The 11,896-nt window shown below is 36.7% G+C and overlaps 1 protein-coding gene across 1 annotated transcript; it reads left to right on the top strand.

The window, feature by feature from the left end:
* Positions 1–5,627: 5,627 nt before the first annotated feature.
* LOC144659299 (uncharacterized) lies at positions 5,628–6,113 on the top strand. The gene has a single exon (XM_078519718.1). It carries the CDS (start codon positions 5,628–5,630, stop codon positions 6,111–6,113), a length of 486 nt encoding a protein of 161 aa, XP_078375844.1.
* The last annotated feature ends 5,783 nt before the right edge of the window (positions 6,114–11,896 follow it).

Genomic DNA, 11,896 nt, shown 5'->3' with positions numbered 1-11,896 from the left:
GCTTCTCAAAGCGTAGACATAAAGTCTCGTCGTACAATGAAAACCTTAAATTGACAACTAATTTCTTCATGCGTATGGATGTATAAGAGTGTTTAAAACGATGACTTTGCATTTATTAGAAAAAAAAATTAAAAAAAGTAAGTTTACAAGTGACAGAATCTACGCGTCAAATCCTTGAATGAATTATAACTGTAAAATACAAGGAAAAGTAAGAAATGATATCGTTTAAATTACCTTAATGAGATCTGCTACACATCCCTTGTTCGTCAACAATTTTGGTGAACAATTTTTTGTTCTATTCTTGTAAAAATTGGCCGATTTTGCCACTTACTATCTGTGTATTTATCGACAATTTCTTTCGCCAAGACAGAAAACTTAGTTATGGACTAGCCAATACTTTCAAAGTTGCAAAAAGAAATAAACATGTCATTTTTATAACCTAAAAATATCTACTTCTGCTAACCTTTTCTTGATCTTGAATGAGATTGAAGAAGATTATTTTTCTTAAGTCTTGGTTGCCGGTTGTTTCCAAGCTGCAACCTATTGCGCCAAGTTATAATATTCAAACCATGTGCTGTTAAATTGCTAGCGTTCCTACTGTTTCTCTTCCTTTTTGGTATCAGCCCATACCAAAACACTGACCTTATTTGGTAAATTGACGATTCAGTGCTGTACATGCATTATATTCGTCTCGACAGGAACTTTTATCAAAAGTTGGCTAAAAGTATTTAATAAAATGAGAATTTAACCTTCTAAAGGCGAATTCGAAATATTTCTTTGGAAAGGGTCATGTAAAAATATTCCACAAAGCGACTGAAGCTCTTTCGTTCGTTACTTCATAAACCCATTGGTTCTGAGTATAGTTTCGTTGAACACAATTTATTTTCGAATGATCCGTGGCAATGCAGACAACCGAACAGTGCCTTTACTTGACTTGTGTAACAAATATAATGTTCCGCTTCCTGAATCAACCACCTGGTTACAAGACCATTTTAAAAAAGAAATAGTGTTTCTTCATCCCTGATCCTCGACGTGATAACTTTTGTTTTACCCTCAAGCCTCGGAGCCAAGTAAGAATTTAATTATATCGGAAAGAGCCTATTATAATATTCAAACTATCTGTTGTTATTATTCAACAGATGCGCGCGCTGCCCATATATGGTCAAAATGTTAACGATATCTGTCATCCGTACATAACAGATATCCTGCGATATTCGTAGGTTGCGAAGATTCGTCCGAAATTTTGTAAAGCGCTGCATAGTTACAGTTTTTCTATGTGCAAAATGTGTTTCGTTGACAATTTGTTGAATAATAAAACAATTATCCTGCTCAATCTTGCGGAATATCGTCTGATGTTAGCCAACTCGGCCTACGGCCTTGTCGGCTAAGTATCAGGCGATATTCCGCGCGATTTCGCAGGATAATTGTTAATTAAATTGCTAGCTTTCCTACTGTTTCTTTTCTTATCTGGTATCAGTCCATAACAAAAAGCTGATATGATCGTATTTGGTAAATTGACGGTTCAGTGCTGTAGACGCATTATGTTCGTGTCGACAAGAAATTTTATCAAAAGGTGGCTAAAAGCATTAAATATAAAGATAATTTGCCCTTCCATAGGCGAATGCGAAATATATTTTTATAAGTGACTGAATTTTTTTTACCTTACATCCGGACAAGGCTTGTCGATTCAATCAGAGATTAGCTTCCAAACCAGTACAAGAAATCCCTAGAAAGGGGCAAAGCTTTGTTTGGCGTTATAATTAAACACCACCGACAGTGAAATTGTATCTGAAGATCAATCCGTTTCCAGGACCTCTTTTGGGAGAGTTTGCCCTTCCAAAGGCGAATTGGAATTTTTTGGAAAGGCCATGTATAGCGGTGAGATAGAAAAAGGAAAATTAATAGAAAATCAAAGGCTCTATGAGCAAAGTCGTGAATGTGGTATATTATAAACTGATAGCCCAGAATTAGCCAAAATAAATTTTAAATGTCTGCTGACAAACGACAATTTTTGTAATTGTCTATGAAATCTGTTAACGTACGTCATAGTTGAGTCATGTTTAAAATTCTAGCTGGTAAGTGATAAATAACCCCACATTCTAACTGAAAACTAACCATCCAGTAGTCCATCGAGGCCTTCTAGCTAAGCAGCTAAGAAGTGAGGATTATTTCAGAGCTTAAAATAATTAATGCTGAGAGAGACACGTATAGTGGTAACAAGATATGAGGTACCTTAAGATGCTGCGAAGCTGGTAATGGAAAGAAGCTAGGGAATTTTTTTTTCACCAAACTGTTTCACATTTGCGAAAGGGTTCTTTAATTAATAACCAGGTAGCTCAGCCATTTTATACAGGACAGTGGTATTATTCGACATACATTTTTCTCTGTTAAAGAATGGCAGACACTGTGACAGAAGGCAAATAATTAAAAGAAACTAACAGATGCCTCATACATGTGACTTCTAAGAATTGAAATTGGCAGGAAACAGTAAAGTCAACATAATTTATTATCAATTTAGAGGCCTGATACATGTAACAAATGAAAACTGCTGCTTATTTCCTTTTCTGGTATCTTAACTTGCAGCCAAAAAGTTTACTTTACCCCTTTACATGCCACGAAAATCATCAATGCATTTTAATCAGCCTTATTAATTCATTTTTAAATAATCTCTATACATTGCCAGCCATCCTGCATAGATTTGGTGGCCATGTTGGATTAAAGGATCTGAACCTTAAAGCTTGTTTATCTTTTACTCTTTGTTTTCAGCAGTCAATAACAATAACTTCCAAATATTTTATTTTTCAAGCTGTACAGTCTGCTAAAAGTCAATTTATAGAGAGCAGTATTCACTGTTTGTGAAAAATATATGAGAGTAAATTTGAAATAAAATTCTTTTTCTGATCATGTGTTTCATACAAGTTACGGCAGGATGTTCATTCCAGCCCACACCTCTTGACAGCCTAGCCCCATGCAGAGTTCAGTGATGTGTTGTATTGCAGGATATTGTTTTGGCGAATCTGTAAATTAATTCAAAATTCTATGTGCCTTGTTAAAATAAATCTGTAGGACAACACGTACAACAAACCATCTAAGTGTAAGCAATTTGTTATTTATCAGCATGGCATGCAACCAGGTTCCTTTTCGGCTGAGATGAGGGGGGGGGGGGGAGGCATAGGACATGTACAGAAATCGACCCTTAAGGTTACTATTGTTATATTAGTGGCTATTACATTTTAGCGCTTTTAGTGAGTTGGGCGAAAATCGCTAAATTTAGTACTTGCTAAAATTTGTCTTGGTCAAATTTCAAGTACCTCCCCGGTACCCCCTTCCCACCCTAATGGAACACAAAAATGGCATGTACTAAAACCCGAAACAACGAAACGAAACCACCGAAACGAAACGACCGAAACCGCCGAAACGAGCGAAACGAAACCACAGAAATAACCGAAACGTCCGAAACGAGCGAAACGAAACAAAATTACCGAAACAAGCACAACTTCAATATTTTCGCCGCTTACCGTACTATGCACTCAATTTAGCCTAGTATACACTCCGGTTAGCCTACCATTCGCTCCGGTTAGCCTACTATACACTCCTGTTAGCCTACTATGCACTCCGGTTAGCCTGTTTACGGTTAGCTCTCAATTATTGTAATTGGTTTTGTCTGTTTCGGTGATTTAGTTTCGTTTCGCTCGTTTCGACCGTTTCGGTTGTTTCGGAGGTTTCGTTTCGCTCGTTTCGGTGGTTTCGCTCGTTTCGGTCGTTTCGTTTCGGTGATTTCGTTTCGTTGTTTCGGGTTTTAGTACATGCCCACAAAAATGGATACTGGTAACTTTTATTATATTTGTTCTTTTAGGCAATGCAATTTATGTTCATTCAATGTCAAGATATGGTAGTCTTTTTCTTTTACTGAACATTTATTTTCATCATCACCGGCCAGTAAAAGCTGGTTTACATGATATTACTATTTTTTGAAGTTTTTGGAAAATCCCTATATAGTCGCTAAATCTTGCTCAGAAAATATCGTTAAAATTAATAGCTGCTAACAATAGTGCTCTCTCAGTATTTCTTTGAATGTCTACCCCATAGCACTCAGTGGATGTTAACAAAGCAAAAAATTACCTGAGTGCAATGATACACCCCTGGAGAAGCTACAATTACCACAGTTGAACTAATATGTCCCTTTTTTGACAGACCATGTGTATGAAGGAAAAATAATTGTAAGGGACTGATGCATAATACTGTGTTTACAAATGTCAGCAAATGTAGTTTTGCCTTCAAAAGCAGAGCAAATTTATCATTCACATAACATGATAAGGCTTGCTACCTAATGAGCTACGAATGCCAGAGGAAATTTTGATTTAAGTTTAAGTCACGAGATAGATGTACTTGGGAACTTCGTTAACGAGAGTGTGACAACGAATATAAAATATTACTAGATACAAAAACTTGACGAACGTGCAAATGAATGATCGACCGAAAGACAAAGCAAGCCAACTATAGATATCTCTAATTGTTTCGAAACGCATCAGTTTAATCTTGCTGAGTGAGACTAATTTGTAGCGGAAAATACAGCCTTATTTAGGGTTTAATATTACTTACCAACTATTTCATTGCATTTCAATGAAAGATAATTTCATATCCGCGGACTTTCAAAATATCGGCGTGCAAGTTTCTTGCTTCCTTGGCCATCCTTTCCGTTGCATTGTGTGTAAATGTGGATTCGAGCACTGGCCTCACTAGAAAAATTCCTTCCAGAAAGGAAAAAATATTCGTATTCTCCTGATGTACATCCACAAGTTCGCATTAAAACTCGGGAAACCAGCCCACGTTCGTCCGCCATTTTGAACTTAATTTAAACTTAATATAAAATTGCCAGGTTACCAAGGGAGTTTACACAAATTTAATTGAATTTCTCCAGCAAACCGCAATAAGTCGTCATTCACGACTTAAAAATGCAACCGGTGACCTATGATGCGTTTTAAGACACTTTGTTTACCTTTTATACATACATATTTTTTCCCTAAGAGATGCGACCTGTTTTTTGATGATCTGGTTCAATTATATTATTTGGTTGGCTTTTGTCACATTGTACCAAGTTGGCTATAGGTGACGATACTTTCACTGTCTTTTAAAATGCATATGTCAACAAGTATAGTAAGGATTTATCGACTTTAAAAACGCAGATTTCAGAACAAATTGCTCAGACACTTTGCGTAAAAGTTGTTTGACTACCTAAGAACTCAGTTTGACAAACATAACTTCTACAAATGTTCGTAGCGAAGGCAAATGAGTATAGATTTTTTTTCCCAGGGTTATTAGCTACTTATGTTAACCTACAAAGGATCCTACTCGTATTGAAAAATCGGATGAAGAATTCAGATTTCCTCAAAATCCATCCTTACTCGTATATTTTGAAGAAAAAACGAAATGCATGTTTGACCACTCGTAAATTAACTTTGACAAAATCTTTTACACAGTCATGCCGTTCATTTTGTAATTTTTTTTCTATATTTAAATGGGACTCAAGCCAATTAAAACCATCGAAACCTCCCACTACGAGGCATTACACCAAGCCATCGAACAACGCTGTGAACGCGTCAGAGTAGAAATTGATGAACGGAGGCATGAGCGCGCGAAAGCTTAAGAAACTGCCAGTTTCCACGGATGAAGAAGAGCTAAAAAGGAAATGGGTAGTAAATATTTCTAGCAGAAGATTGCAGAGCAACGAAACATCACTTTTGAGGAAAGGATTAAATTTTGCCATCACACCGCGCACCGTACCCACGAAAGAAATACTCGCTTCTCTTGAAGCCGCAATATACCACTTGCCTCGAGAAAAGCAAGACACCACTAAGGCGGAGATTTACGGAGTTCTAAAGCAGGCTAAACCACCAAAACAACAAAATCTCGCAAACAGAGAACGGAGAGCACTTAAAGACCTAAAAAGTGACGAAAACATCGTGATCATCAGAGCAGACAAAGGGAACTGTTCAGTTGTCATGAACAAAACTGACTATCATAACCAGGTCCAGGAAATTTTACAGGATCAGAACGTCTATGTGCCAATCACCGACAAAAGGCGCAATCCGACTTCGAAAAGCGGAGCTTGAGTTATAGAGAAAACTCTCGGACCTTAAGAAACTTGGGAACCTCAGTGAACGAAGTACTGGAAACTACGCCCCTCTGATCTGATTCCACACCAGCGTCGTTTTACGGTTTGCCTAATATAGATCCACAAAGTGGAACTTAAACAAATGGACGATCATTTCACTCTCCCCGAAAACACAGAAACACGGATACCATCGAGGCCCATAAACAGCTGTGACCTACGAGCTATTAAAGTATCTGGCCTCCCTTCTGAAGCACCTCGTGAATGAAACCGAACATTATGTCAAGAACGCTAAACAGTTTGCAGAGTTTGTAAGTGACTAGGAAGTGGCTGATGACGAGCTGGTTGTGTCGTTTGAAGTGGTTTCACTATTCACCTCCATACCAATCGACATGGCTATAGATATCGTTCAGCGAAAACTAGAGGGAGCTGACGATTGGAGAAGTCATACACATTTTTGCTACACAACAGCTATTCTGTATTCGAAGGAACCCAATACCACCAGGTATCGGGATGTGCTATGGGATCGCCAGTCAGTGCGGTGATCGCAGAGCTTGTAATGCAAGAGGTTGAAGAGAAAGGTTTTTGACTCGTTAAATACAAATCCCAGCCTGCAAATACTGAAAAACATTCAAGTTTATCTAGACAAACTGTCGCGTTTTACAAGTAAACCATTTAACGTTGTTTAACGTAAAAAAATACTCTCAAAATAAAACAAAATAAAACAAAAAATAAATAAACAATCGCTGATCGCTGTCACAACAATTGCCAGAAATATAGAAAGATGCTGTTAAGCTCGTCATGCACTAGAAAGTTAGAACAAAGACAGTCCTTTCAACTCTGCGATTAAACATCATGCAGAAATCGGCCACAACATACATCAGGTGTAAACAGGTGTAAGCAGCAAGAACAAAAGACTGTTTCTGGAATCCTTACCTTAGACAGAAACACTGTAAACGAACGCCCTTCCCAAGCGCTAGTTGCTCCCCAGGAGGGGCAACGAACAATAACGTTGATGTAGCTTATTAGAATTCTGCGAACCTCGCAAATATCCACCATTCCCTGAAGAAGACCGCAGAAGGCTATCGAAAATTTAGAGTGTCGTTTTATCTTTTAGATCTGTTTTAAACATTTTTATATTTTAACAAATCAAAACTTTTCGAAATTAATCTGTTTTGTTCCACCCAAGCTGTTCAGTAGCATTATTAGAAGTCATGATAATGTTGTTTTGGTCTTTTTTTGGGTCTTCCTGCATAATAATAACTGTCTTCCTCGATACTAATGAAGGGATTCCTGCTGCATACTAATAAATGTCTAGTCGCTACTTTTCATATCAGTCATATGCTAACAAACCGGCTTCCGAGGTCGTTTGCTTTTAATGGAAAAATAAAACAATAGCGCGATCGCACTTCAGTAGTTTAAAAAAGTAAACACTAAACGATACAAGCGAATTTTGTGGGCCGCGAAACTAACATCAGTAATACATAAGCACTAAACACACAGATTGTAATTCAAGCAAAATTTTGATTTCGGTCTTTCATGACAGTACAATAATGAAATTTAATTCTCGTCTCCCTGTCTTTTGGAATATTTTTAAAAAAGTGAACTCAGTGATAACAAGACGCCTAAAGCTTAATGCTTAAAACCGGGCGGTTGATGTTTTACTACTTTATTAGTCAAGTACAGCAAAAACGTTTAAAATACCATTTAATTTATATTGAGTAACACGCAAGTCTGTGGATTGCTTGTCCATGCTTGGACAAATTCCTGCTTAGGCTTTCAAATTTTTATTTTTCTTCCGAATACTGAATAACCTAGGTATTGAAAACGTTTTGTGTGCAATCTTGAATAAATGAACTCAAACCAGTAAAACGAGTAACATAAATAATAACAAAAACGAATAAAACGAGTCAGATATCAAGAATAACAGAAAAATTTCTAAACAAAATTACAAAAGAAAATAAAAAGACTAAAAAATGGCATGCATTAGACCACATGTATTAGATAACAGATGCTGTTTAAAATCTTAACTAAATGTGAAAAAAAGATTCAAGATGAGGCGAAGAAACATTTGAATTGCATTAAAAATTTTGAATCCTTTAAAGCAGTGAAAATACTGATGCCGTGATAAAATTTAATTCATTATACGCGCCGTCTATTATTTCACACGATGGCTTTACCGATTTACATTCCATTCTAGTTTGAAGAAATTATTATATTATTACTTTGCATTTCCATTTTGTTTTGTGAGTTCTTGAAAAGCGTACAAGTAAAGTTTTTACATCAAGAACAAAATACACCTTATTCCAAAATGGCGGACAATACATTATTCTTTTGTCTTCACGTTAATGGGCCCTCGTTGCCTCGATCGTATCTGCAGAATTCAAAAGAATCATGAGCTTAAAACGAGGCAATAAGGGCTAATTAACATATAGGCAAAAGATTAATGTATTTGCCGCTATTTTGGAATAAGGTGTATAAGGTTCTTTTGTTGTGTAAACATTCAATTCGTCTGTGACACACGACTTTGTCGGCCCAACTGTACACGGATGGAAATAGACAAAATGGACACAATTCTTGCTAAATGAAAAGCATCTTCCGTCAAAGTAGAGTCTGGAGCCGTTTTTAAGTGCAGGAGCTTGCTGCAAAAACATCGACCTCAGCGACCTGTCGAAACAATCACCGGTTTCGGACTCCAGTACTCGCTTGAGTCGAACGCTTGAATAAAAACACAAAAATATATCTTTCACGTTTAACAGAAATCGGGGTATTAGATAAAATTTTAATTGCTCCTGCTGAGTAAATATCAAAAGTGCGGGATCTGAATCCTGGCCAAGAAAGCGGCCGAGTGAACTACTACGACAAATAACGCAAATATGTAAACATCAACATGGTGCCTCAATCTATAAATAGATGCCGTGTTCGTTTCAAAAGCCCAAAAAGGCAACTATTAAATACAAATGTGAAAAAATAAAAAAGAAACATGAAAACGTTTTAGATGAATTTTTATTCAAGATGGGGTCAAGAAACATTTTAAAAGGCAAAAAGATTTAGAAAATTTCAAAAACGTGAAATTTTGCATGCCGTGGTAGAATTTAATTACATGTATTAAATTACCCGCGCCAAGATTTCATTTTCATTTTGCAGACCATTTGTTTTACTTGCTGGCTTTGTGGATACCTTCACAAATGCCATCATAGTTCGTAGAAATACTATACATTACCATTTTGTTGACTGAAGTCTTGGGAAGTGTGTAAGTAAAGCTTTTACATCAAGAACAAAAATAAGATTATTTCGCTGTGCAAACATTCAATCGTCTCTGATACGCGACTTTGCCGGCTCAACTGTACACGGATGAAAATGGACACAATTATTTCTATTAAATGAAGAGCATCTTCAAAGTATTCCGGCTCAAAAATTCTCTGGCTACCAGCCCTTTTTTTAAAAGCAGTTATGCGTGAAGCTTGCTGCAAAATCATTGCGTGACTGACGTAGCAGTTTTCAAAAAAAAATAATAATTGCTTGGACGTGTCAAAAAAATCACCGGTTTCGCAAACCAGTACTCAAACGCTTGAATAACACAAAAATATATATTTCACGCTTAAGAGAATTGAGGGTATTAGATAAAATTTAAAATAGGAGAGTGATTTAATGGCTTCTACCGAGTAAACATCAAGGGTGCGTGATTTGAATCCTGGCCAAGAAAGTGGCCGAGCGGGTCTGGAACGATTTACCGACAAGACTGCTACTACTACGACGACGACGAAAAAATTCCGGGCGATTTATGAACCGGGCCGGCCCAGTCTCCCCGCCCGGTTAAAAAGCACCTTAAAACTAAAACGTTTGCAAAAATTAATTATATCTCCTTCTCCACCACAACCACCAATACCACAATTTTATTGTTTACTCTTTCTTCTCTACAATTCTACCTCACATTGGCCTCAATCGGCCTCGTCTTTGTTGAAAGTGGCCTTTATAAGGGTTTAAAAGTGTTTCGAATTATTTTTCGCTTTTCAAAGCGTAGAAATAAAGTTTAAGAGTACAGTGTAAACCTTAAATCGACAAGTAACTTCTTCATGCGTATAGATATATAAGAGCGTCAAAACTATGACTTTGCATTCATTAAAAAAAACTTTTTGTAATTCAGTTTACAAAGTGACAGAATCTACGCGTCAAATCTTTGAATGAATTTTAACTGCCAGATACAAAGAAAAATATAAAAATTATATCGTATAAATTAGCTTTAAGGGATCTGCTGTTCATCGCTTTTCCGTGAACAATTTTTGCAAAAAAATATTTTTTCCTTTATACGTGTAAAATGTGGCAGATTGTGCCACTTTTTTTTTATTGAAGAGAATTCAGTAGACTTTACAATATTAATTATTAAAAAAGAAGAAGAAACAAAAAAAAAATACAATATTGATAATACAAAGAAAAATTTACACAATTTCACTACATATAAGTACAAGTACAAAGTTGGTTTACAACGTAATGTTCTAAATACAATTTTTAGTGGAAACAAGGGGAAAAAAGGAAGAAAGTAGGAAAAAAGGCGGTTGGCACATTCTAAGTGGAAACATTGTGAGGCGGTAGAGCGCTTAATGTTGTCCATTTTGATCTAAATTTCGACAAGGTGTTGTTTTTAAAAGCGATTCTGCTTTCACAAAGAATTTTGTCTTTGAGAACGAGATAAAAATTTTAAAGCTTGGGGGGCTATTATCCAACCAAGCTTGGAAGATGTGATGTTTTCCGATTAGAACATGGTTTAAGGCGTAAAACTTAGTACAGTCTGGTTTATAGCCGTACAGAATATCTGTCACGTTTAAAGAACAATTCTCCGATCGTTTCTCGTTCCACCAAATAACAATTTCACGCCAAAAATTTTGCGTAATGGGGCATTCATACAAAAGATGAGCTAAAGTTTCGTCGGGAAAATTGCAGCGCTCGCACGAGGTGACGTTTTCAGTCCCATTTTAAAAAGACGTTTGTTTGTGGGAAGGATGCCATGAATGATTTTATATTGGAAACATCTAAGTTTGTTTTCTACCGTGACTTTAAAAGGCAATTGGTAGATAGCATTCGGGGATAAGTTTTTTCCGACTAGTTCTAGTTCTATATTTGGGGGTTTAAGAACTTTTAAAACAAAATGTTCGCGAGCGATTTTGGCAGTGACATTAGAGGGTGTTAGGTCATCTCTGACAGTCCGAGTATTGGAGGGTATTTGCTGAGTATTTAAAAGGGAGTTTTTCCAACCACTAAGGATTGCAGAGAGAAGGCCGAAATATTTTAAGAAATTCACTTTTAGACCATATTTCTTTTGAAATTCGGCTCTGGAGAAGAACCTACCATCATCCAGAAGGTCGCGTATTTTTATCACACCCTTTTGATACCATGTCAGAAAAAAGATCGGTTTTCCATCTATTATTCTAATAAATCGGTTGTTCCAAATGATTTCATTCCGGTATTCATCAGCAGATGAGGGGTCTGTAGAGTGTATCTCCTGCCAGGCCGAAAGTATTTCTTTGTACAAGGAGGGTAAATCTGAAGGCAGATTTAAGTCATGTATATCAAAGTTACATTCAAAAAGGAATGTGCCACCGAGGTGGGTTGTGGCCAAGGAAAAGGCAGCGCACCATTTACTATCTCCAGCTTCACATAATCGCTTTGCCAACGCAGCCTTAAGAGATTTGTCCATCATAACAAAGTCAACCATGTTAAGACCATCTTTTTCAAGAGGACCAATAAGAGTGTGCCGTTTAATTTTATCCGGCTTCATTTTCCATA

This window comes from Oculina patagonica, chromosome 7, assembly GCF_052425735.1.
Source record: "Oculina patagonica isolate OP01 chromosome 7, crgOcupat, whole genome shotgun sequence".
NCBI lineage: Eukaryota > Metazoa > Cnidaria > Anthozoa > Scleractinia > Oculinidae > Oculina > Oculina patagonica.
This window is presented reverse-complemented; position numbering and strand designations above follow the sequence as displayed.

Excerpts from the sequence above, each read along its gene's own strand:
- LOC144659299 (XM_078519718.1), top strand. The coding sequence starts at position 5,628 with ATGAGCGCGCGAAAGCTTAAGAAACTGCCAGTTTCCACGGATGAAGAA.